The 23,529-nt window shown below is 43.3% G+C and overlaps 1 protein-coding gene across 1 annotated transcript; it reads right to left on the reverse strand.

Moving 5' to 3' along the window:
* Window positions 1–5,971: 5,971 nt before the first annotated feature.
* On the reverse strand, window positions 5,972–19,788 carry LOC125436693 (vomeronasal type-2 receptor 26-like). Its single transcript, XM_048503912.1, has 5 exons — window positions 19,763–19,788; window positions 16,678–17,550; window positions 15,266–15,493; window positions 9,755–9,881; window positions 5,972–6,935 (listed from the first exon to the last, which is right to left on the reverse strand). Exons 2-5 carry the CDS (start codon window positions 17,485–17,487, stop codon window positions 6,034–6,036), a joined length of 2,067 nt encoding a protein of 688 aa, XP_048359869.1. The 5' UTR covers window positions 17,488–17,550; window positions 19,763–19,788; the 3' UTR covers window positions 5,972–6,033.
* Window positions 19,789–23,529: the final 3,741 nt, after the last annotated feature.

Genomic DNA, 23,529 nt, shown 5'->3' on the forward strand with positions numbered 1-23,529 from the left:
ACCAAGGTTGCCTGTAAGGCCCATTTGCGTGGCAACTCCACTTTTTTGGGTGTGATAACTCCCCTCAGCGATAAAGGATTACACTTGCTCGTGTGTGACAGCACCTCACCTGCGCTCCTCTAGACGCTGCAACCGAAAGTTAGAGTACTCAGCATAAGCAGGCCTTCAGAACCCAAAGTTGCCAGCGTTGCTTTTGCTCAGCCAGGTCCATCCGCTCAGGCACGAAGGCATCTTGCCAAGCACACGTGTTGAGCAGCTGAGACGGTAGGATTACAGCATGTGGTATGTGCAGGCCCAATCGCCTGCCTGGTGTGAAGGCCCTCAATGCAGTAGGCCATCAGCAAATCATTCTCGCCCCGACCAGGTCACGAGGGGTTGTGGTGTCCAGTATCTGCTCTTCCTCTTCCCTGAATAGCAGCAACCACGAGTCCCACTGCATGCCTCCTAGGCCTGTCCAGGAAACATGCTTGTACAGCAGCAGGCCCAGGTTTCATCCCCTGCTGGAAGCTCCCACCAACCGCCTGGGACCTTGATGCGTGAAACTGTCAGCAAGCTGTTCTCCTACAACTGGATCACGAGGGTGTGTGACATCCGCACAGCAGCAGCAGCGATCCAAACGCCTGCCCCTGCTTCCCATCCAGGAAACATGTGATGGCAGGCCCAGGTTCTATGCTCTCATGTAGCATGAAGTCCAATGAACGATGCTGCAGCTCACTGTCCGCCTGAAATACACGGGACCTGGAGGACCTAAGACAATAAGAGTTAAAGCTTAGGAGATGGTCTGACCTAGCCCTTTTTTAGGCTGCAGAGCACCAATGGACCCACTCCTGAAACCTTTCGGTGGGGAACCCCAGTGCTGCTGCATTGGAGGTGACCCTGATGCAAAGGTAGTGCAAACTGTATGTGGTTGTCAGAGTGTTCCAGAATTTCTGTGTTTTCAAATAATATTCTGTGTCCAGGTTGGTTTATCAAGTGTTCTGCTATTGCTGATTTTTCTGGCTGAAATAGTCTGCAGTGCCTTTCGTGTTTAGAATATTATAGCTAGAATATTATTTGAAAACATAGCATAGAATATTATTTGAAAACACAGAAATTCTGGATTACTCTGACAACCACTACGTCAGACTACACAGAGAAACCATTGAAATTCACAAGCACGTGGACAATTTCAACAGGAAGGAAGAAACCATGAAAATGAACAGAATTTGGCTGTCAGTGTTGAAAAACTCTAGAATCAAGACAGTGACTGATCAGCTCAACACAAACACAGGACAACTATAGACTATAGCACTCAAAGGGAACAAAGACCAGGATACTTCTATTCAGATCCATTCACCTATTGACCTTGCTATCTTCATTGTTACTCCCATGCTACAGACTTCTCTGTGACTCACATGCCAGGCTACTCTATTCAGATGGCCTCACCTTTTGACCTCACAGTATATATACTCCACTTGCTTTCCATTCCTACCATCAGATCCTCTGAAGATGCCATCCACAGATGCAGGCGAAACGTCAGGAGAGAATGCTGCTAGAACACGGCCATACAGCCCGGAAACCACACAGCACCCCAGTGATTCTGGCCGTGAAAGCCTTCGACAATACATGGGAAACCCTCCCCCATGAACTCCTACCAAGATCATGATGCACTCTAAGAATCAACAGGGAAGACGAGAGGTCCCCGAGACAGTGACCAGTGGGCTGCCCAGAAATACTAGGGAGGTAGAAGGGCTCTCTATCCTCTCATATGCCAAGAGGACCTAATCTCAGCAGCCAGCTCCTAATCTGTGCTTGGCTGCACACAGCTGCCATCAGTGGCTGCTCTACCCACAACAGAAGGCCAACTAATTAATGGGCAATGTGAGGGCAGGAGGTTCAATTCTTGGGGACTCTTACTAGAGGTGCAGAAGGGTTTGTACTCTATGCAGGACACAAACTTTAATTGCTGCTGGTTCGAATTGTTTGCCCTTGTTATAAAAAAAGCGCAAAATTGCCAATACGCTGGCCATGGAATTTGTAATGGGTGTCAGGTCCATGCCTGTCAGTGCTTAGATGTCTTGCTGTGTGGGAATTGCAAATGTTTCCTGTAAATGCTTTCCTGTTTCCCTCTCCCCTCCCTGGCAATTCCCTGGCGCCAGCCCTCCTGTGGGAAGGTGCGAACGTTCCCAGGTTTTTTGAAGCTCTGTATTGCAAATGTTATACACTTTGTGAAACACATTTGGTGGGAATCAAATGGGGGAGGGGATTGAAATATAATCGCTGGATCTAAGTGGGAGAGCTTAGATTCAGCTTTCTCTGTTACTCTACGTGTTGTTGAAATAAACTGCTTTAGGACTTTCCTACGGTCTCTGTTATTTCCACGTTCGAGAGCCTGACAATGGGATGGTCTCTGTGACTGGCCCAACCCCTTCTATAATGAAGATGCATTTCCAGATATTTGAAGCATTTGACCTGTTCCAACTTATGACTTCCTAGCATCCAACGGGATGGCTTCCAAGATCTTGAATACGCTACAACCTTAGATTTTTGGCTTAGACTATAATAGCCTTTGTCCAGGCCTCAGGGATTAAACCAGTTTTATTAATTGTTGTGAAGAGGAAGGCCAGAAGAGGGGCCCACCAGTCAGTGTGCTTTTTGAAGATCTCAGGTGGTAATGCATTGAGAACCCCCTTTTCTTGTGTTGAAAGACACTGATTATGCCCCCCCCCCAAAAGAACCCCCTTTTGATAGTGGATCAAAACTAGTGTCTTTAATGGGGCTGTCAACTTCTGGGGGGGTTGATCTTCTCCCCCTCCCAAGAAAATGTCTGCCATGGAGAGTGGACTCGACAGCCATATTCCTCGCTGAATATGGCCCCTGCCCTGGTCCCAAAAGCAACAGCTTCTGAGAATCTACCCCTAAATGTCCTGGAATTTGACCGCCGGGAGTTGGCAACCCATGACAACCATGGCTGAGGATGATCCTGGCCTTCCTTCCTTCCACAGTCTACAAGCTAACCTTCCACCTGCTTACTCTGAAGTAAACCTTCCATGTGCAAGGCTTTCCTCATGCACTTCTGCCCTCCTTGGCAATGCAGAAGCAAACTATTCCCACCCATCCCCGCCTCCCCATCAAACAGCCCTGACGAGTGCAACCTTGCAGGGCTGCAGGTAATAACTCCTTTGAAACCTGACATTGTCTTTCTCACCTGGACTCAGCCAGGCTGCCATTCGCCAGAAAAGCCCATGGAGCTCAGTGGGGCTGCTGGGGGTCTGCAACCCAAGGTGGCGTTGCTGGGGTCCCCCATGTGGTCTCGCCCATGAAGGACCTGGGGGAGTGGGAAAGGAGGCCACCCAAAGCAGGTTAGGATTGCACTGAAAATCTGCACTCCTGAAACTTCCTCCCGTTTCTCGCCCTTTGCCGCTCACCTGTTCAAGAGGATCTACTGGCTGTGCTTTGCCCCCACCCCCCGCTGTCATCACTGGTATCAGCCAACCAGGCAGTTGGGACAGAGAAGGTGGAAGTGGCTTGAGATAGCCATCTTGGGCTATGCCTCTCTAGGAACGGGGACTCTTTCCCATTAACCCTTAGGGCGACTCTCCGAAGGAGCCTGAGAGGACCCAAGCCCTGTGGAGCCACAGTGCAAGGACGGAAGAGCCGCATGTGGCTCCGGAGCCTTGGGTTGCAGACCCTGTTTTAGATGTTGACATTCCTGGTCAAAGCCATCTGCCTGGGATCTTTTAACTTTCTTTGACTGATGGTTGATATTAAGAGCACATAAGGCATTAATATTCTGTACTAACTCCTCATATAGACACAGCGATGAGTCAGAAGACTCACTTTATACTATTTTGGAGCGTAATTCCCCCAAAGTTTGGCCGCTTATTAGTTTGTGAAGCTGTTCCTCTATTCAAGGGAACCCAATTGATTTTTAGATATGGGGTAACAAGCTCATCATTCTTCTTACGGGGCAAGGATTGAGCCTCGGTGAGCATAATTTCCAGAGAGAGGTGTAAATGGTCACTAGCATTGTGATAATCAATATGGAAATCTTTCACACCCGCAAAGAGGTCAGGGAAACTATAGCATAATCTATTACACTGCAATCTCTGTTGGAGAGGAAGGTATATTCCCGAGTATTTGAATCTACAGAGGCAATCTAAATATATCATGTCACAAAAGATCCAAGTTTTGGCTAACTCCTTGCCGGCATAATTAACAAGGGTGTCTTTCGAGTGCCTCAGTTGGGAGAAAGGGCCTTGTTGGCCAAGAGGCTGATAGGCTCTCTATTGGGATAATTGGGACCAACAAGAGTTTATGCTATTTACAGAGGCAGGGGCTGTCTTGTGCTGAATCTGGTGCCATCTCTGGGCATTGTAGATTGACTTGGATCATTTCAGTGTAAAATTATTTTATTTCAGTCAATAAGGAGAGAAAAAGCATGGATTCTCTGTGATAGTCCTGGATTTTCTGAAGCCAAAAAAATTATTTCTCATTTCTTTTTTTTCTAATATTTTTATTGAATATAAGGTTTAATATAACACAAAAACATAAAACATATATACACATAGTCACATCTACATATAAAAACATTTAACTTTAAGTAGTATTTTAACTAAATATTTCACATATATGCGTATTTAGAAATTATATTATTAGGTTATTATTATTTTATTATTTTATTAGACTTTTATACCGCCCCATCCCTGAAGGGCTCTGGGCGGTGCACAGCATATAAAATACAGTATAAAATAGATAAACATGTAAAAGCAGCGATAAAAATTTCCAGTTCTTATTCCAAATATAAAAGCTCAAAAATTTAAATTTAAGGTGGCGTCAAGCATTCCAATAACATAAAGTCCCTCCCTCCCCACGGAAAAGGGAGGCATGGCGAGTCTCATTAGGTGATTAGTGGCCCAGGTGTTAGGGGCCAAGGAAGGGGCACCATTAGCGGCTGGTTCCTCCAAAGGCCTGGCGGAACAGCTCCGTCTTACAGGCCCTGCGGAGCTCCCCAAGGTCCCGCAGGGCTCGGACAGCTGGAGGGAGAGCGTAAAGGTTGTCCACCTTTAGTAATTCTTTCATCATTGTCTTTGCTAATTTCTCTCTATTCATAACTAGATTGTTTATTGATATTAACTACTTACTCTATTAAATTTCCAATCCCATCCTACAAACTACAAAGTCCTATTTCCTAGTCTGTTTACACTATACATAAATACAAAAAAGAAAAAAAATTAAGTAGACTTCCCCCATTACCCTTAAATTTCATAGTTCTAATTACATATTGGCAAATCGTTTCACTGTAATCCCACCCTTATTCTTACTTTTCACAAAAGTTCCGTCTTTATATTACCATGAAGAGATCAATAGACTTTTCACCCATTCTTTTTTTATAGCCTAACTAAATAAATACTTTCTCATTTCGTTTTTAAATCTTAAAGATCATATTTGTTCATTATATAATTATCCCAGTTAGACCAAATATATATACATGTCTCTCATTCGTTGATTGTAAGTACTCCATTTTCTTTAAGCGTTGTGCGATTATGTCTATTGATTTCATCTCCTGTACTTTATGTTCCCATTCCTCTAGGGTTGGTATCTCTGATGTTTTCCATCTGGCAGCTACTAACATTCTAGCTGCAGTGTTAAGTAAAAAAATAGTCTCAATAAGTTAGGGGAAAGCTGTAGTTCTGAAAGTACCGGGCTTAACAAATAGGTCTCCAAATTTAGTTTGTATTTTTGACCAATTATTTTTTATATATGTTTATGGATTTTTTTCCAGAATTTCTTCATTTTTTTACAGGTCCACCATGAATGAGTATAAGAGCCAATCCCTTCACCACATTTCCAACAGGTTGGTGCATAGTTACTATAACATCTGGCCAATTTTTGTGGAGTCTGATACCACCTGTAAAACATCTTTACATTATTTCTCATTTCTAACATGGAATCCAAGAAACAAGAATAGCCAAGTTACAGAGAGTGTAAATCAGTTGTATTGACTTTCATAGATGGTTCAGTAGAAACAGAACTAACAGCAGAGCTGCTGGACTACCTATTACTTCTTACCAACTGCCCTCTATTGTTCAACTCAGGCCTCAGTATGATGATATAGCATTTGGGCAGAAAGATGCAGCCCAATAACCCAGCACTGGAGGCCAAGATGGAGAAAATCTCCACAGCCACTGTGTCTTTTCCTCTTGTGCTCAGATAAGCTGGAACAAATGAGAGCCAAACGCTGCAAAAGATCAACATGCTGAAGGTGATGAACTTGGCTTCATTAAAGCTGTCTGGTAATTTCCTGGCTAGGAAAGCTACGATGAAGCTGATGGTGGCAAGGAAGCCCATGTAGCCCAAGACACAGCAAAACATGGTCAAGGACCCCTCGTTGCATTCCAGTATGATTTCTTCAGTTAATGAGTGCATGTCCAGATCTGGGAAAGGAGGGGAGCTCCACATCCAAATAGCACAAATGCCCACTTGAACAAGGGAGCCGGACAAGACCACAGAATGTGCCAATCTTTTCCCCACCCACTTTTGGAACATGTTTCCTGGTTTCGAGGCCATGAAAACCATCACCACAGTCACTGTTTTGGACAGCACAGAAGATACAGCCACTGAGAAGATGATGCCAAAAGCTGTTTGTCGGAGGAGGCAGGTCACCTGGTGAGGCTGTCCGATGAAGAGCAGTGGGCAGAGAAAGCACAGAAGGAGAGACACCAGGAGAATGTAGGAGAGGCTTCTGTTGTTGGCTTTGACGATGGGAGTGTCCCGGTGCTTAATGAAGATTCCAAGCACCAGAGCTGTCAGCGCAGAAAAAGAAAGACCCAAGGAGACGAAAGCAATCCCTAAAGGTTCTTCAAAAGAGAGGAAATGTGGGGTCTTGGAGATGCACTGATTTTGATTGCTGTTTGGATAGTGATCTTCTGGGCAAGCAACACAGTCTTCCATGTCTGGAAAAGGCAGAGATGCTTAGTTAAAGTTTCTAAGTGGGGATAGAAAGCAGACTTAGAAAATGACATTTATCTCAGATTTTGAACCCCCAGTGAGAGCAAGATTCTTAAAATACTCTTACCTAAGTTGAGTGAATATGGGAAGCCAGGGAACGAACATGTTTTTCCACCCTACATGAGTATTTAATACTCTACAGTTGTCAGAAATGTTGATACCAAATGTGATTGGAGATGCAGCTAGAAATGGGAGATCTTTTTTGACCCAAATTATTGACTATGGCCCAACACTTTTTAGTATTATTAGAGATAACGACAGACTGCAAATGCTCCCACTGTAAATTAGCATGTTCAAGCTGTTTTGCAACCATTAGCTGGTGAAGATCGTTTTTGCATTGGGATATCTGATTCCAAACCGCGGGAGATCGGGAGTTCTTATAACATTGATGCAGATGACGAATATTTTTATTGCATTGCTTGCATTCTTTGTCAAACCAGGAAGCCTTAATACTGCATGGCTTAGATTTCCTTGTAAAACCTTTTAGTTGGGAGTTGACTACATACTCAATTAGATGTTCAGAATTGGAGACCATCTCAACTGGGGGATCAGCATTAGTAATGAGGGAAACAAGTCTGGATAGACTGAGAGAGCCAAGCAGGTTCTTAAGCAGAGTTACCAGCTTAGGAGACCAAGCCAACCAAGAGAAATACTCAGTAGATGGCTCATTCTCTCCACAGTCCTCTTGACTCTGTGATAGGACAATATGGAGAGAGAGAGAGATGGTCTCCCAACAGAAAGTCCCCAATTTGAAATGAGTGCACCTTGGATTGCAGGTATGGGGAAGTCAAATAATAATCAAACACACTGCAGCCTATAATGGGAGTGTTCGTGACTTATCAGACCATTTAGCCACAGTTTATTGTGGTTAATTGCCAATTTCGTTAGTTTCTTGCCAGCTGCATTAATGCAAGAGTCCTTTGAGTTACGGGCAACAGGCAATAGAAGGGAAGAGGAATAGTCGTCATCAAGCCCCTCGCGTGCAAGGAGAGTTAGTAAATCAGTGCCAACTCTAGCGTTAAGATGTCCAAATAATAGGATTTCGCTGGAGGGGTAATTGGATTCAAGTCCCTCCAGAAAAATTGATAATTTATCCCATATGTTCTCTAAAGTGTTCTTTAGTAGACCAGGGGGGATATAAACATTAACAAAAATCAATGGGTTGGTCTCCCATTGAATCATGATGGCCTGGGCTACTTGGGGAAGGGATGGAAGTACACTGGCACGGATAGTTGTAGATACCAGAGTGCACAGGCTGCCCGAGGGGTGACCAACCCTATATATTTTGCTCACTGGTAAACAATAGGATTCAAAGCCCTTCATTCGAATGACTTATGTGGACCAAGTTTCCTGTAAAAGGATTATGACTGCTTCCATGAGGAATTCATGGAAATATGTTCTAGGACAGGATGGAAAGTTTTGTTGAGTCCTGGCATCACTTTATGTGGTCCATAGTTGAGATGTTTTTTTGGGGGGATCATACAGGATACATCTGTTGCCATGTGCCCTGGTCAAGGCAGATGATGGAACATGTATCTCTGGATCCTTCTCTGGGCTAAGCTTGCTGCTCACGGATAGACTCCTCTTCCTAATAAGGCAAATTTACTCAGGCACCAGCTGCCGCATCAAATGTTCTCAGGAAGGCCTTCTTATGGACTCCATAGAGGCTATCAAAGGAGTCAAACAGGGATGTGTGTTGGCCCCCACTCTCTTTAATCTTTATCTGTGTGATCTTCCTCCACTTCTGATAGGTTCAAATGTTCATGCTCCCAAGCTGTCTTCACATTACTTGCAAATTTTACTTTATGCTGATGACTCTGTCCTGCTTTCACATTCCAGGGTGGGTCTGAGGCAGCTCATGAAACAATTTTCTGAGTACTGCGACTTTAATAAATTATCAATTAATTATCAGAAAACCAAAATTATGGTTTTTGCTAGACCCCCAAAAAATATTAGTGGAAACTAAATAACATTCCTCTTGAGCAGGTATATCGTTTCAAATATCTCGGCATCATCTTCTTGCACAACCTTTCCTGGACCTGCCATCAAAAGGCAGCTCTCACTCTGTCCTCCCCCAGCATCTCTGGAATCCTTTGCTTCTTTTATAGTAGAGGGCATTCGTTTATCTCTGCTGCATTAAGGATATTTAATGCAAAGATCGAATCCCAACTACTTTAAAGGGTTCCTATCTGGATTCAAGCAGTGAACCATGTTTTGAATGTCCCTCAATCAATTTTTAACAACAACAACAACAACAACAACAACAACAACAACAATGACGACGACGACGACGACGATGATGATGATGATGATAGGTTTTATATACTGCCCTCTCCCCAGAGGGCACTACCATTTGCATCACAGGTAAGCATTCTGCCTATGTAAAATAGCACTGCTAAATGGCATTGCTAAAATCTTTGGTACTTTCCTTCAGTGCAATCCAATCAATAGTTTTTTTCCTTCATAGCAATAGGTCAGTGGAATCCTAATCAATTTTTCAAAGCTGATTGATTAAAATTTGATTCAGAAAAGTCAAGTTCTTCCCAGGATTACACTCTGTGTGAATGTCCCCGTAATATCATTGTAGTATCTATAATGCTAAGGATACAATGGAAAATGAATGCATAATAAAGTAACAGAATCATTATCATTTTACCAAGTACAGGTATTCAAATATTCATATACTTCTCCTTGGTCAGGCCCCTGCAGTTCTATCCACAGAATGTATTTCCTTTTAATTTCATGGGGATTTGATCTCTCCTACCGTCTTGGTTTGATATCTTGCCATCTGGACAGGAAGCACAGTCATAGCAGCAAAACGCCTTCCCCTCCTTCTTTTTCCTGCTGTATCCTGGCTTACAGGGGTCATTGCAGACTGATAACGGAGGCACCTATTTTTGGAGAACAGAAAAATCTAGACTTGAAAAGATACTTTAGCTATTTCATAGTACAATGGGAATATAAATTGCTAATAACAGGACTGAAAGTTCAATCAATCAATATTTAGTACGGTTATAGACCAGAAGTTATCAAGCATACAACGTAAGATCCACATTTACATTTCAGACTGAAGTTTTAGAAATATCTATGATCTCCAAGGTATTATGTAACCCCCAGAAGTCTGACCCTTCAACATTTTACAAGATCTATAATTGGATCATGAAAGACCATGTCAGTGGTCAAAATGTCCAATGTCAAATTTTATTTCTTTTTCTAACTTTAGCAATTTGTGACTTGAAAACTGGCATACAGGTGTGTGTGTGTGTGTGTGTGTGTGTGTATGGCCAGAAAAGCTATCAAAACAAAGAGAAACATATGTCAATATCCCCCTGAATGTCTCCCATTGAAACAAAAAAGATGGTATTTTATACAAAGAGATGATTAACAATAAGCTTGAGCAATCCCCAAAAAATTCAGAAGAATTCAGACTCAGCTTGATTTGGCTCTAAAATTATTGGTATACCCAATTATCGGTATACCCTGATTCGATATAACCAAATATGTTCGGATATATCGAAAAATTCAGGTTCGTTAGCATTCTTTGCCATTTAAAGGGTTCCCCCCCTATTTTTGGCCTTTAGGGAACACATTTTTAAATCTAGCAGCACGAAATTTCAAGATATCATCAGGAGACTCCCCTCACGATTTCACCCAGGATTGGTGATGTACAGGGAGTCCATGGTTATGTGCCCCCAAAAGGGGGCAATGACAGGACCCCCTTTGAGGGTCCATACATTTGGACTCCCTGAACCAAACCTCGCCAAACCTGGGTGGTATCATCAGGAGAGTCTCCTGAAGATACCCTGAAATTTTGTGCCACTAGCTTTTAAAATGTGCACTCCACAGACACCCCCAGAAATTCCCCATTGGCTGCAATGAAGCCACTTCAGAGCAGAGAATCTGCCAGGGTCTTCAGCAAGTTCTATGGTGGGAAAAATGAATTGTTTTTTCCCCATCATAGACTTCAAGGGGCTTGCTTCAGCAAGTTCTATGGTGGGAAAAATGAATTGTTTTTTCCCCATCATAGACTTCAAGGGGCTTGCTGTTATGTCCAGATGGCTTTGAGCTGGTGCTTATTGGAAGCTCTGGTGGGGTTTTTTTGTTCTGGGGAGGGGTGCCAAATTTCTCACAGGGCTGCTGATGAGTTTCCTCAAAGGAAGCAGCCAACTTTGCTGAAGTTTTGATGGCTGAGCACTCACTCTGTGGACATCAGCTTCACCTTTTATTGGGTGCCCTCAGCATTTTGCCATCCTGCACAAACGTCAGCAACACTGGCTGGTTCCATTCAGGAGACCCACCAACCGCCCTGTGGCAAATTTGGTGCACCTACCCAGAGCAATACCCCCACCAGAGGCCCCCGTAATTGAAATTTCTACCACAGAGCCAGCTGGGCATAACAGCAAGCCTCACCCCATTCCACACCTTCCACTGTTTTTTTGCACCTCTGTGGCACCGGAGAGCATGGGATGCATGATTCTTGTTTTCAGACATGTGGCCAGGGGCATGAGCTGTGATTTGATGGTGATTTTTGGGTGACTAACTGGAAAAATCAGGAGGATCCATTAGGATCCATGCTTTTCAAGCAAATTCCTTCAACTTTCCAAATGCTCATGACTGCCACCTTGGACGCCACCTTGGAACTCTGGCACATAAAGAAAGGGAAATGCTCGTGGTGGTATGTGGGTTCTGTGGAAACAGTATCTCATATGCCTGATAGGAGTGGTCTCCCATCTCCAGGATCACTTCATCAGTTTTCTTCCAGCATGGCCAATTGGCCATGCTGGCAGGGGCTGATGGGAATTGTAGTCCATAACATCTGGAGTGCCAAAGGTTCGCCACCACGGTCATATGCTGTTGAATTGTCCTTTTTATGAGATAGGTAGGAAGAAGCACATAATCCCCTTCCTGCATGGAAGTGAAGGCATTACAGATAAACAGAAGGTTATATATCTTTTAAACAGCCACAACTACGAGCTGTTGGAAGCGGTGGCTAAATTTTTAAATGGTGTTATTTTAACTTGTCAGAAGTTGTAAAGGCTGTTATTATCTTGCAAAGTTAATCTTAAACTATTTATATGCCATTAAAGGTATTCAAAATCGAATCGAATGCCAGGATTTCAGAGTCCCAGACCCTACCTATGTTAAGCTTTGCTTCAATCCTACTTGCTCTTGGGTTCCTCCTGTAACCCTCACCCATCCACTGTCTGTTGTTATTCCAAGTGCCTCCTTTTCAGGTGGTGGTGGGGGGGTAGCAAGCAGGGGAAGAGGAGGGAAAGGGAAGGGAAAACAGCGTTGAAAGCAGCATTGTTTTGTTTGTCTAAATTTGGCATGGATTGGGTGGATTTAAAAGGAGAGCTCCCTTTAAATCTCTCCCCAATCCACACTTAATTTAGGCAAACAAACAGTACTGCTTTCAATGTTGTTTAAAGGTGGGGTAGTGGCAATCAGGCGCACTGGGAGAGGAGGGTGCAGGCAAGCAGGGGAAGGGGAGGGAGGGGAAAGGGGAGGGAAAGCAGCTTTGTTTTGTTTGCCTGAATTCAGCATGGATTGAGGTTTTTTATATCTCCCCCCAATTTAAGCCACATTTAGGCAAACAATGCTGCTTTCAATATTGTTGAAAGGGAGTCCATGAGGCTCCCCCACCTCGCCCAATCCATGTTTATGCCTGGATCACGATTTGAATTTGGACATTCAAATGGATTCAGATTTGGCTTTGATTTGGGAAGCTTTAATTCGGCCCAAATCTAAGCTGAATTGGCCAAATCAGGCTGATTCAGCTCTGTTAGCAATTTGGGCATGCCAAATTCAGCCATGCCAAGCCTAATTAACAACCAAGGGAAGGGAAGATCAAATCTTGGCAAAAAGATAAAGAAGAAGAAAACAAAATACAATGGGTGCCACAGTTTCAAAAAGCATCAAGGATAAGAAAAGCATTATAAGTGACCAGAGGTACTTTGAGAGATATGTCAGAATTTGAGAGAGAAATTACCTATCAGAAACAACATTGAATGGGGAGAATCTATACGTTATTCCTAAGAAATGACTCAGAGACAGAACAGGTTAAAAAATTCCATGGCCGTTTCCACACGGAGGCGGAAGTGGCCGGGTCGGCGTTTCTGACGCCGACCCGACGACGCTGGGACTGTCCCCGCGACGCAGACGGTCCTTGTAAAACCCGGGCAGCCGGCGCCGCTGAGCGCCGCGTGCCAGGCCAACCCGGCATGTCCCTGGGCCTCCGGCATCGTTGCCGAGGCTCTGGGGACGCTAATGGCCCCCTGGCTCTGCGCATTCCTGCTCCAGCGGGCGCAGGGTAGTGGCGGCATGTCCCCAGGCCTCGGCGATGCGCCGGAGGCCCGGGGACAAGGTGGTGCTCGGGTGGGGGAGGCGCCAATGAAGCCGCTGCCGCTCGCTTGGCAGTGTGGAAAGCTGGTGGCGGCGTTTCCCCGAAAAGAGCGCCTCCAAGCTTCTGGGGAAATGCCGTTTTGGTGGACGGGCGGAAGCGGCGCTGAGGGCGGTGCGGTTGAGATGCAGCTGAACTCCTCAGTGCGAATATGCCTGGAGACGGTGTTTTTCCCGTCTCCAGGCCACCATTAAATGCCCGTGTGGCAACGGCCCATGAGAAATTGTGTGCAAAACTTTCAAGAGGAGATTATCTTCCTGCTCCAGGAAACTGCTTGCTGCTATGCATTATGAACTAAAAATATAAAATTTACTATATTCAAACTATTGAAAGAAAACTGGTATAAGATATTTTACAGACGGAACATAAATCCAGCAGATATTAGAAGAATGAAGAAATAATCTGAATATACCATTATATTCTGAAAATGTAAAGAAAAACTTGAATCTTTTTTTCAAGGTGAAAAAAAGTCTGGGTATTGATCTACACTAAAATACAAGAAATACTAAAAATTAAGTTTGAAAAGGACTCAAAAATGATGTTGTGTGGAAATTTCCCAGAAAACCTACTAAAAAACCAAGAATTATTTCTGTATCCATGAACTGCAGCAAATGTCACTTCTAAAGTTTATGTATTTAAATTCATATGAGATTGTCTATCCAAAAAAGGATTTTTCTTTATTAGATTAATTGAAAATTTTCTTCAGCATTCTGATTATTGCAGAGCCATGTAATTTTTTCTTTTTCTTCTAAACATTTTCCTCTTATTATTGTATCATTTTGTGAAAAGGAATAAAAATCATTTTCAATCCTTTACATCATAGGTTGGTAGGATTATAAATAAAATAAAAACAAGGGAAACACAACAAAAATTAATAAGTTCATTTAAAAACATATGCAAGAAATTGGCTACTGCTCCTACGGCCACATCAAACCAGGCTGTGGGTGGCGAATCCAGCATTTGCCCTCCCTGGGGCACTTGCTTTTGTGGAAGAAGAAGAAGAAGAAGAAGAAGAAGAAGAAGAAGAAGAAGAAGAAGAAGAAGAAGAAGAAGAAGAAGAAGAAGAAGAAGAAGAAGAAGAAGAAGAGGAGGAGGAGTTTGGATTTATATCCCCCCTTTCTCTCCTGTAGGAGACTCAAAGGGGCTTACAATCTCCTTGCCCTTCCCCCCTCACAACAAACACCCTGTGAAGTGGGTGGGGCTGAGAGAGCTCCAAAAAACTGTGACTAGCCCAAGGTCACCCAGCTGGTGTGTGTGGGAGTGTACAGGCTAATCTGAATTCCTCAGATAAGCCTCCACAATTTAAGCGGCAGAGCTGGGAATCAAACCCGGTTCCTCCAGATTAGAATGCACCTGCTCTTAGCCACTGCTCTTAGCCACTACTCCACTGCTGCTCCTCTGGCTGGAGGGGTGGATGCACTGGTGGGTGGCAGCTGTGACCCATCAAAAGTGCTGGACATGGCACTCTACACACATGGCAGTACTCCTGTACACCTGTCACCTGTGACAGCATGGAAGGTCATTCTGGATGCATGGTCAAAGGCAAAGTCAATAGTTGTCAGACTCAATAGTAGTCGGATTCCACCCCTGCTTCACCTCTGGCTCTTGGACTAACACCACCTTTTTGGTGCCATTTTTGGTGCCTTTGGTGCCTTTTGCAGGGCTCTCCAACGGTGAGCAGTTTCTACTGCTGTTTAGCTCCTTGCACTGTGAGAAAATCCTTCTGGGAACAGAGTGGCAGCGTGGTTGTCTTGTGTCTGGGCACCCAGCCATGTGGATGGGGCTGACATCAGCCCACATTGTTCTCAAATAAATATTCATTAAAAGCCATGCAAGCAAATTGATCACTTGAGAGACAGGGCTGGCCCACCTTACCTGAGTCAAGCTTTTGTGCCACTCAATTGTGTCTTCATGAATGGTGAGCTCCTTGCCTGGAGAAGAGTGAGGATCCAACATCCCAACCTTGATTCGGACATAGGAGTTGTTGGGAAAAGTGACTAGGTTCATAATATCAAATCCACCTGCTAGTTCTCCATGATCATTGAGCATAATTTCATCTCCAGCACTGTTGTTGAACACTATCCTTTGCAGAAATCGGTGGAGCTAGGGAAAGGAGAAAGAGGACAAGGGTTGTTCTCAATGGCATATGTCAAACACATTTCACAGAGCTATTTGGAGCCTTCTGTCTTGGAGAAAATTGGTATAGGAATGAAACCATGTCCAGCTGTTTTCCATGGTATGTTAGTATGAATGAGCAGGAATTGTTGAGGTCTAGGGGCAGAGGTGGTGATGGCTGGAGGACAGGGAGGATGGTGGAGCAGGGAATGGTACTGGGCATGGGGGTGGTAGTAGCAGAAGTGAGGGTGTGATAGTTGTGGCTCCTCTTTCCACCGCAGCCTTCCAGAAGTACTGATGCTTTTCCTACATTGGCTTTAGAGGAATATGGAAGTACCTCCGAGGAAGTGCCATTGAGTCATAAATCAACTCTGGCAAAAACCCCACAAGCAAAGATTAAACTTACTAAACTGTAGGGGAGAAGCCCCCCAACCATGGAGCTGAGGCATTTCAGGCCCTTATTTGACTAAACTGACCTACAGAGCAACACCGGCAGCATTAAGGTGCAAACTGCAGTTTAAAAGATGCAGTGCCCAGTTATTGCATAGATGCAGCTTACTTGAAAGCAGCCGGTTGCCTGTGAATTAAAGCTAAAGACTGCCTAATCAATTGTAAAAGGATGTGCTGGGACAGCAATGCATTGTGAATGCAGCTGTGTGATTACTTCAAGGCCATGCTGATGCCCATCTGACTCTTCCTCCTGGAAACCTGATCTTCGGACGGGAACTGTGAGACCTCACCCTTCAATTTGCCCTCGACTGTGTGACAACTGTGTTCCAGCTGTCTGCTTCTCGACTATGAACTGGCACAGGCTTTGTGAATATGGCGTTTGGTCTGTGTGTGGCTGTCTCCCTGGCTCAGCTCTAAGCTCTGAAACGTGAGTTTTGAATGATCTACTGCAGTGCCTCTCAGCACTCCACCCTCAGGTTGAGTCCGCAGTAGAGAAATATTGTTTGCCAATGTTCAAACAATGCCTCTCTATTTTGTTGAATTTACACCCATTTCCATTTTCCCCAGTTTGATGCCGGATTGTTCTCCAAGCCTCCAAGTTCCCCATTCATTTATGGGAAATGTGTGTTGATTTATATTTTTTATCAGTTTTATGGTTATGAATTTTCCTCTCAGAGTTAGTTCTCTCAAGATGACATGGAAACAAATACAGTGGAGATTACCTGCCAGGGCTTCACTTGCAGAGATGCTAGGGTGTTGTCATTTCCCATAACTGTGTTGATGGATGTAGATGAGTACATATTCTGTAAGGCATGTGCAAGAGCATAGACAGCATTATAGATGCTGTAGCTGTGGCCAATCATGCTTAATTCAAAGACTGTGGCTGGAACACTCTCCAGTGTTTCCTCCCCAGTACATATTTCATCCGATTCTGTTGACCTATTGGCATTTAGAAACACACACTCAAAGACGTTTTCCCAGAAATGTTTGAGAAAACCATCTTCCTTTGCCCAGGAGGGTTTTCTAATGTTGGCAAATGTTTGAAAACCTGGGATCATATCTGAGTGAAGTGCAAACGAAAGAGCACCATGAAACATCTCTATTTCCCATGATCTTTGAACATCTATGAAGGTGAAGTCTATCTGGGCTGTTGTAATCCACACTTTCCCTATAGAACTTTGCTCCAGGTATTCAGAAACAGTTTGAGACGTTAGCCATATACCTGTTGCTACCCATACAATGGTAGGTATTTCTCCATACACAACAATAACATTAGTTTTGGCGTCCAATAAAACTGAACTATCACTGCTAAATTTGTGGAGTGTTGAAGCCATTGTATCTGCCTGATTCTTCAATGGAGCTCTTTCTATGAAGGCCAAACAGATCCCATTTTCAGAAAGCATCTTCTCCATTGTCCGCAAGAAACCTTCTCCAGCTTGGCTATCGATAGCAATGAGGCCAACCCATTTCCATGAGAAATGCAGAAGCAGCTGTACGATTCCCACATACTGCAGGGTTTCACTGGGGACCATGTGGTAAAATGAAGGGGAATGTGTTTTTTCATTCACTGAGGTTTCGAATGATCCATAGGACACCTAAGATAAAAATACATTGAGCAAAAGAAAGTGTTTGAGAACCTCTTTGCTTTGGATTTTCTTTTACCGCAAATGTTAATCTCATAAAAGTTCTAAGCAGTGGGGACCTTCCGCTTTCCATACAGACCATCCCTGACCGAAACCCCTGTATTTCCAATTACAAGAGGATCAGGCATAGATGACAGAACAAATCTTTGGCTGAGCCCTGTTCAGCAGAGAATAAGTGATTAGTCAGCACCCTGACCCTGGGAGATAAATAAAGAATTTGGACCCACTTCAAAAATCCACGAGGAATGCCAAATATAGTCAGTGCAGCCAAGATACATTTTCAGTATATTATGACAAAAGCCTTGTCAGCAACAAGTGAGAGAATGGAAGGGATTTGAGGAAGGGATGCTTTTATCTGACATACCTTCTACACCACAAGTCTCGTTGGTCTCTAAATTGCTCTAGGTCTTGAATCCATCTCTTCTACTACTGACCAGTATGGCTACCCTCTTGAAATTACAGTTATATATTTAAAAAGTAGCTTCTCCATACCTTTGTTTCAAGTAGCTGAAAAAGTTTTGGAAAAAAATAAATAAATTATAAACACTAACTCTGTGACGAAATAAAACTATCATAAAATACAAACAAAAGCTACCTCTTAGTCAATTGGTGTCTGCAAAATGGAAGATTTGGCACAAGTTGAAGAGTTATGGGAATGGAGGTTTGGATTTTGGCTCCATGGTGGCAAATTTCCTTCTTGGTAAGTTCTCTCTAGTCATTGCTTAAAGAGATGGCACCCAAAAGCAGAAATTGTGTTCCCATGGAGTGGGAACAGAAAGTTGTCTTAGGGACTGTAATTCACTTCCCAGCAACCACTCTCTGGCACCTTCCACACACGCAAAATAATGCATTTTCAAACTACTTTCACAACTGTTTGCAAGTGGATTTTGCTATTCCGCACAGCTTCAAAGAGCACTGAAAGCAGTTTGAAAATGCATTATTCTGCATGTGCGGAATGAGCCTTTGTCTCTCTGTCTTTTGCTTTCCATTTTTGTTAGTCGATGTGGTTGTGATTGCTGAGTGCAAATGTAACTCAGGCCATTTTATTACTTGTATTTTATTTTTATGTGGAATATTTGGACTTGAAAGCCTAGGGGACAGGAGCACAGTGAGAATGAGAGGTGGTGTATTTGCTCATATATTACCAACTACAAGAGCCCCACCATCCTCAGTCAAATGACCCTTTCACAGGGGTCGCCTAAGACTCTCTGCATCAGTGTCCTCCATCTGTAAAATGGATAAATGTTAGGGTTGGGGGTCACCACACCATGAGGAACTGTATTAAAGGGTCGCGGCATTAGGAAGGTTGAGAACCACTGTCTTAGGTGTTAAACAACATCAGCCCTGCTTAGCAGTTGTGGCATAAAACCAAGCAAGTGCAGGATTATTATACAAAGCCAGGCAATTGCAAAGAACTTTTGTTCCTCTCTAGCCTTGAAAACCCTGCAGAGTCACCATAAGTTGGCTGTGGTATGATAGGCCTTTCCACAGCATTACTGGCATACTCATCTAAATAACTGTGATGCTGATTGCAGCCTTAATTCTTGTTCTCATCTAAAGAGTTCTACCCCCCCAACTATGACTAAGATTGTGGGTGAGAATTGCTTTCTGCTATGGACTTTTGCTAGCTGAAGTAAATAAAGGTTGAGCAAGATGGTTTTCCTTGTGGGCAAAGCTTCTCCCTTAATCTGTCATCCATATGGGAACCAGGCTCTGGCCTTTTCTCAGCCCATATTAGGGTGCTCCAGTGGTGGGATTCAGTAGGTTCGCACCATTTCAGCAGAACCGGTTGTTAAAATGGTGCTTGTAAACAATCAGTTGCTAAAGTATTTGAATCCCACCACCGGAACCGGTTGTTAAATTATTTGAATCCTACCACCGGGGTGCTCCCATTGTTAATGTGCTATGCAACAGTCACACTCCATTACTCTAGCAAAACCAGACACTTTGCATCTTAAATATACAATGTCTGCTCATTCTACCATCAGTAATGTATACAAAGCTTCAAAGCAAATTCATATATTTCACAATTTGTCAGTTGATTTCAAGCTACATTGCTCCTGCTTTCCGAACTTAAAAAATTACAACTGGGATTTCAGGAAAAGTGTGAATTATGACTGAGACTATAGAAAAACCTCCTCTTTCCCACACAGAGAGATCTTACTTGTGGAATCTTGTAAATCTTCAAGATGTCTGCCATTTGTGAAGAAGTATCTGAACCATAACTTCCAATGACTCCAATCAGCTGTTTCTGGAGTCTACATTTGTAGTTGGGAATGACTCGGTGTGATTTGAAAAGCAGCTCCAGAGTAGTACGATAAGTCATCAGTGCTATATCGTAGCTGTCAAGTATATGGAAACCCAGAGTGACATTTGGTAAGATCTTGGGATTGTTGTTGATCTCAGTGATAGCAAACACCAAGGCCAGGATGTTTTGATACAACTTGGTTGCCACACTGCAAATAAAATTGTCTCTCAGGTTATAGGGGAAATATGCAATGTATGACATCATTCTATTTGTTTTAAAATATTTATATCCCTCCTTATCTAAGTAGATATGTCAATAAGAAGCAATAGTTTGAAAAAACTAAACTTAAAGCAAAAAATTATAACAATCTATCAGGAAGATTAAAAAAAACATAAAACAGCAGGGAATAGTTAGACACCGTTTTGGCCAGCCACATCACATTTCCACACCCAAGCAGGTTTGGCCCTGGTTATTTATTTATTTATTTGTATTTTTAGCCCACCCTACACTTCATGGTCTAAGGGTGGGTTTCAACATAACACTCTTTATTACAAAGACCAGCAAATTACAGTCAGGGACCGACAAATTCTATACACACTCTCAACCTTAATTCCCTGTGTAATTGTAATATATAAATACCTTAAAATCAACACTGAGGCCTAATTTGTTTCACTTGTCCCATACATATGGTAACTTAGCATTAAAATACATTCAGTCCATAACTTAACGTTAAAATAAATCCAATCCATAACTTGGCGTTAAAATATATCCGATCTATAACTTAGCGTTAAAATGAATCCATTCCATAACTTAGCATTAAAATGAGTCACTTAAGTTAAAATTATTCATATATGCGTGGGCTTGCCGACTTATTGTCTTTTGGCCTGTCTGCACTCCCATTTACACAATCCTAGATTAAAATAATAATAGTAATAATATTAATAATTAATAATGATTATGCCATATATTCATATATCTGTATGTCTAATACAATATCAGTTGCCTACTCACTGGTTTGCGTTTCTTTATAACAAATGTACAAAATTTGGCAACCAATCTAGACCAGTTTGGATTTTTGTCTTCCAGGAGCTACTTTATACATACATTTTCTGGATAGCCCCTGAAATTATTTAATACTGGGTCTAGTATTTTGGCTCTTATTTCTCTGAAGTGAGGGCAGCGGAGGAGGATGTGGCCTGTAGTGTCCATTTCTTCTAAACAACATAACACTCATAAAAGCCATAAAATCAGGTAACCAAAAACAATTACAATCTGCAACAATAAAACCTCTTTACAAAGCATAAAACTCATTGCAATTCATAAAACCTGTTTAAAAATTCACAATATTACCCGAAGGGGGAAACCAATTTCTTCAGCAAAGCCCAGTGAAAACAGACGCATCTTTACCAATTTTCTAAATGCATATAGAGAAAGTGCTTGATGGACTTTAGGAGGAAGATCATTCCGCAATCTCTTTAGTATTTGGATCTTAACCAGCAAGGAAGTTCTATTGCCTTGCTCGTTAGATGGGAGTTCACATTGATTGCATCCATTTACACTGTGTAATTTGATTGGAGCCTCCGTTAGAAATGAAGTCTGCGAATCAATGAAGTCCAATAACATCAGCTCATTATTGGTGTTGCCCAAATGGACTCTGTGTATGTGTGCTGGAATACAGCATTTAATATTTAGAGATCTCTTATTATTTTGGTCTGTCAGGGTTTTTTTTTCTACCCATGCATAAAGGTACATATACTTAAGGGCTTAACATTATATTTTAATTTTCACCTGATCAAGAATGTAGTCAAATGAATCATTAACATAAAATCTAACATCATATCCCTGGTGTGAAAAAAAAAAGACTCCTTACACTGGCATGTCAAGAAATCTCTGGACAGGGTTCATCCGAAAGGAAACTATGTGGAAAAATAGAGTGAGATGACTCACAACCCCACCGATGAGGATGTCCCCTGGCTGGTACCAATTTTGTGGAATTTGAAGGGGTTCCATCTCTGTACACTTCATAATATATGCGTATATCTGGGAAAGGAAGAGTAGGAGCAACATCAGGGATGCTGCTAGTCTGATGGTAAAGCGTCCCTCTAGGTATAGGGTTGCCTGATTTTCTCTACAGCATCTCCAGGGTTTAAATAAGCTGTACTATGTTTCAACTGGTGCTCTCAATACATTTCCGAAAAGTGCCATTTGTAATGCTGGCCTGTTCAATACAATTCTGAGATGGTCGCATACTGTCCTTATGTTCTGGCTAAACAAGGTTCACCCAGTAAGGCTGGAATGTTGATGACACTGGATCAATGATGTCTTGGTTTCTCAAGTCTTTATAATAACCAGATGTTTTCAATTGTGTGTGCTCAGGCTGAATGTTTTTGCTGTTCCATTTTGACAGCCACAGGAGCTTTGAGAGGGTGAATCAATTATAGTGATTTTGACCATCATGCCTATGCCACTTCTGCAAGGTTCTTTTTTTTTAAAAAAGGTCTGTGTAGAATCCTTAGTGGCAGAACTTTGGAAGCAAACTTGTTTTTCTAACCTCACCAAATCATTCCTAACTAGAACTGCAGCATCCCATAGTGACCCCTGCCCCCATGATGAAACCAAACAGGAAGTGGCCATGATTGCAATAGAATGGGTAACAACTGCAAGGATGAGGCAGCCTTTGAAATCAGTAACAAATTCCATTAGGTCCACAATTCAGCTACCTGGATTATAACTGGGCCTATCAAAGCAATTACATTTAACAAATATTGTTTTAGTAGCATTGGCTTTTTGGGGTGTGTGTGTGTTAACGAGTACTGGCATTGACTTCCATGTTGCAATGTGAAATGCAATCTCATCCGATCTTAGGCCCCTTCCACACAAGCAAAATAATGCGTTTTCAAACCACTTTCACAACTGTTTGCAAGTGGATTTTGCCATTCCACATGTGGAATGAGCCCTAGAAACTAAACAAGATTGGTAATTGGAAGGGAGAGCACCAATGAAGACTCTGCAGAGTAAGGCAATAGTGAGTTACCTCTGCCTCTCACTTGAAAGCTTCTTGCTGAGGTCTCCATAAATCAGCTAAGATTTGAGGAACTTTACTTTTGCGTGTGCGCACACACACACACACACACGTGCAACCCAACACACAATTACAACACACAACTGTATGCGGGACTTACAGAGTTTCCGCAGGGCCTGCAAGATGGACCTTTTCCACCAGGCATTTGGCCTGCCTGGTTAAAAATATATCTACCATGTCATCTGCCCTCCCGTGGGCACAAAAGGGGGGAGGGGGGTAGCCAGACGACATCCACATTTTAAAATGGGTTCTGTTTTTATGCAACTGATATTTAAATTATGTTTTAATGTATGTTTTAACCTTCTTGTGAACCGCCCTGAGCCCTCAGGGGGAGGGCGGTAGATAGATAGATAGATAGATAGATAGATAGATAGATAGATAGATAGTGGGGGGGGTGGGGGGGGGGGGGGGTGGGGGGGGGGGGGGGTGGGGGGGGGGGGGGGTGGGGGGGGGGGGGGGTGGGGGGGGGGGGGGGTGGGGGGGGGGGGGGGTGGGGGGGGGGGGGGGTGGGGGGGGGGGGGGGTGGGGGGGGGGGGGGGTGGGGGGGGGGGGGGGTGGGGGGGGGGGGGGGGGGGGGGGGGGGGGGGGGGGGGGGGGGGGG

This window comes from Sphaerodactylus townsendi, linkage group LG07 (assembly GCF_021028975.2).
Source record: "Sphaerodactylus townsendi isolate TG3544 linkage group LG07, MPM_Stown_v2.3, whole genome shotgun sequence".
In the NCBI taxonomy this organism is placed as follows: domain Eukaryota; kingdom Metazoa; phylum Chordata; class Lepidosauria; order Squamata; family Sphaerodactylidae; genus Sphaerodactylus; species Sphaerodactylus townsendi.

Bases quoted from the DNA above. Each gene is read 5' to 3' on its own strand.
- LOC125436693 (XM_048503912.1), bottom strand. From the start codon at position 17,487: ATGGTCCCCAGTGAAACCCTGCAGTATGTGGGAATCGTACAGCTGCTT. The intron at 9,882-15,265 runs GTAAGGTGGGCC...CTCCAAAAATAG, and splicing joins GGCACAAAAGCTTGACTCAG to GTGCCTCCGTTATCAGTCTG. The intron at 6,936-9,754 runs GTAGGAGAGATC...TGCCTTTTCCAG, and splicing joins CAAGATATCAAACCAAGACG to ACATGGAAGACTGTGTTGCT.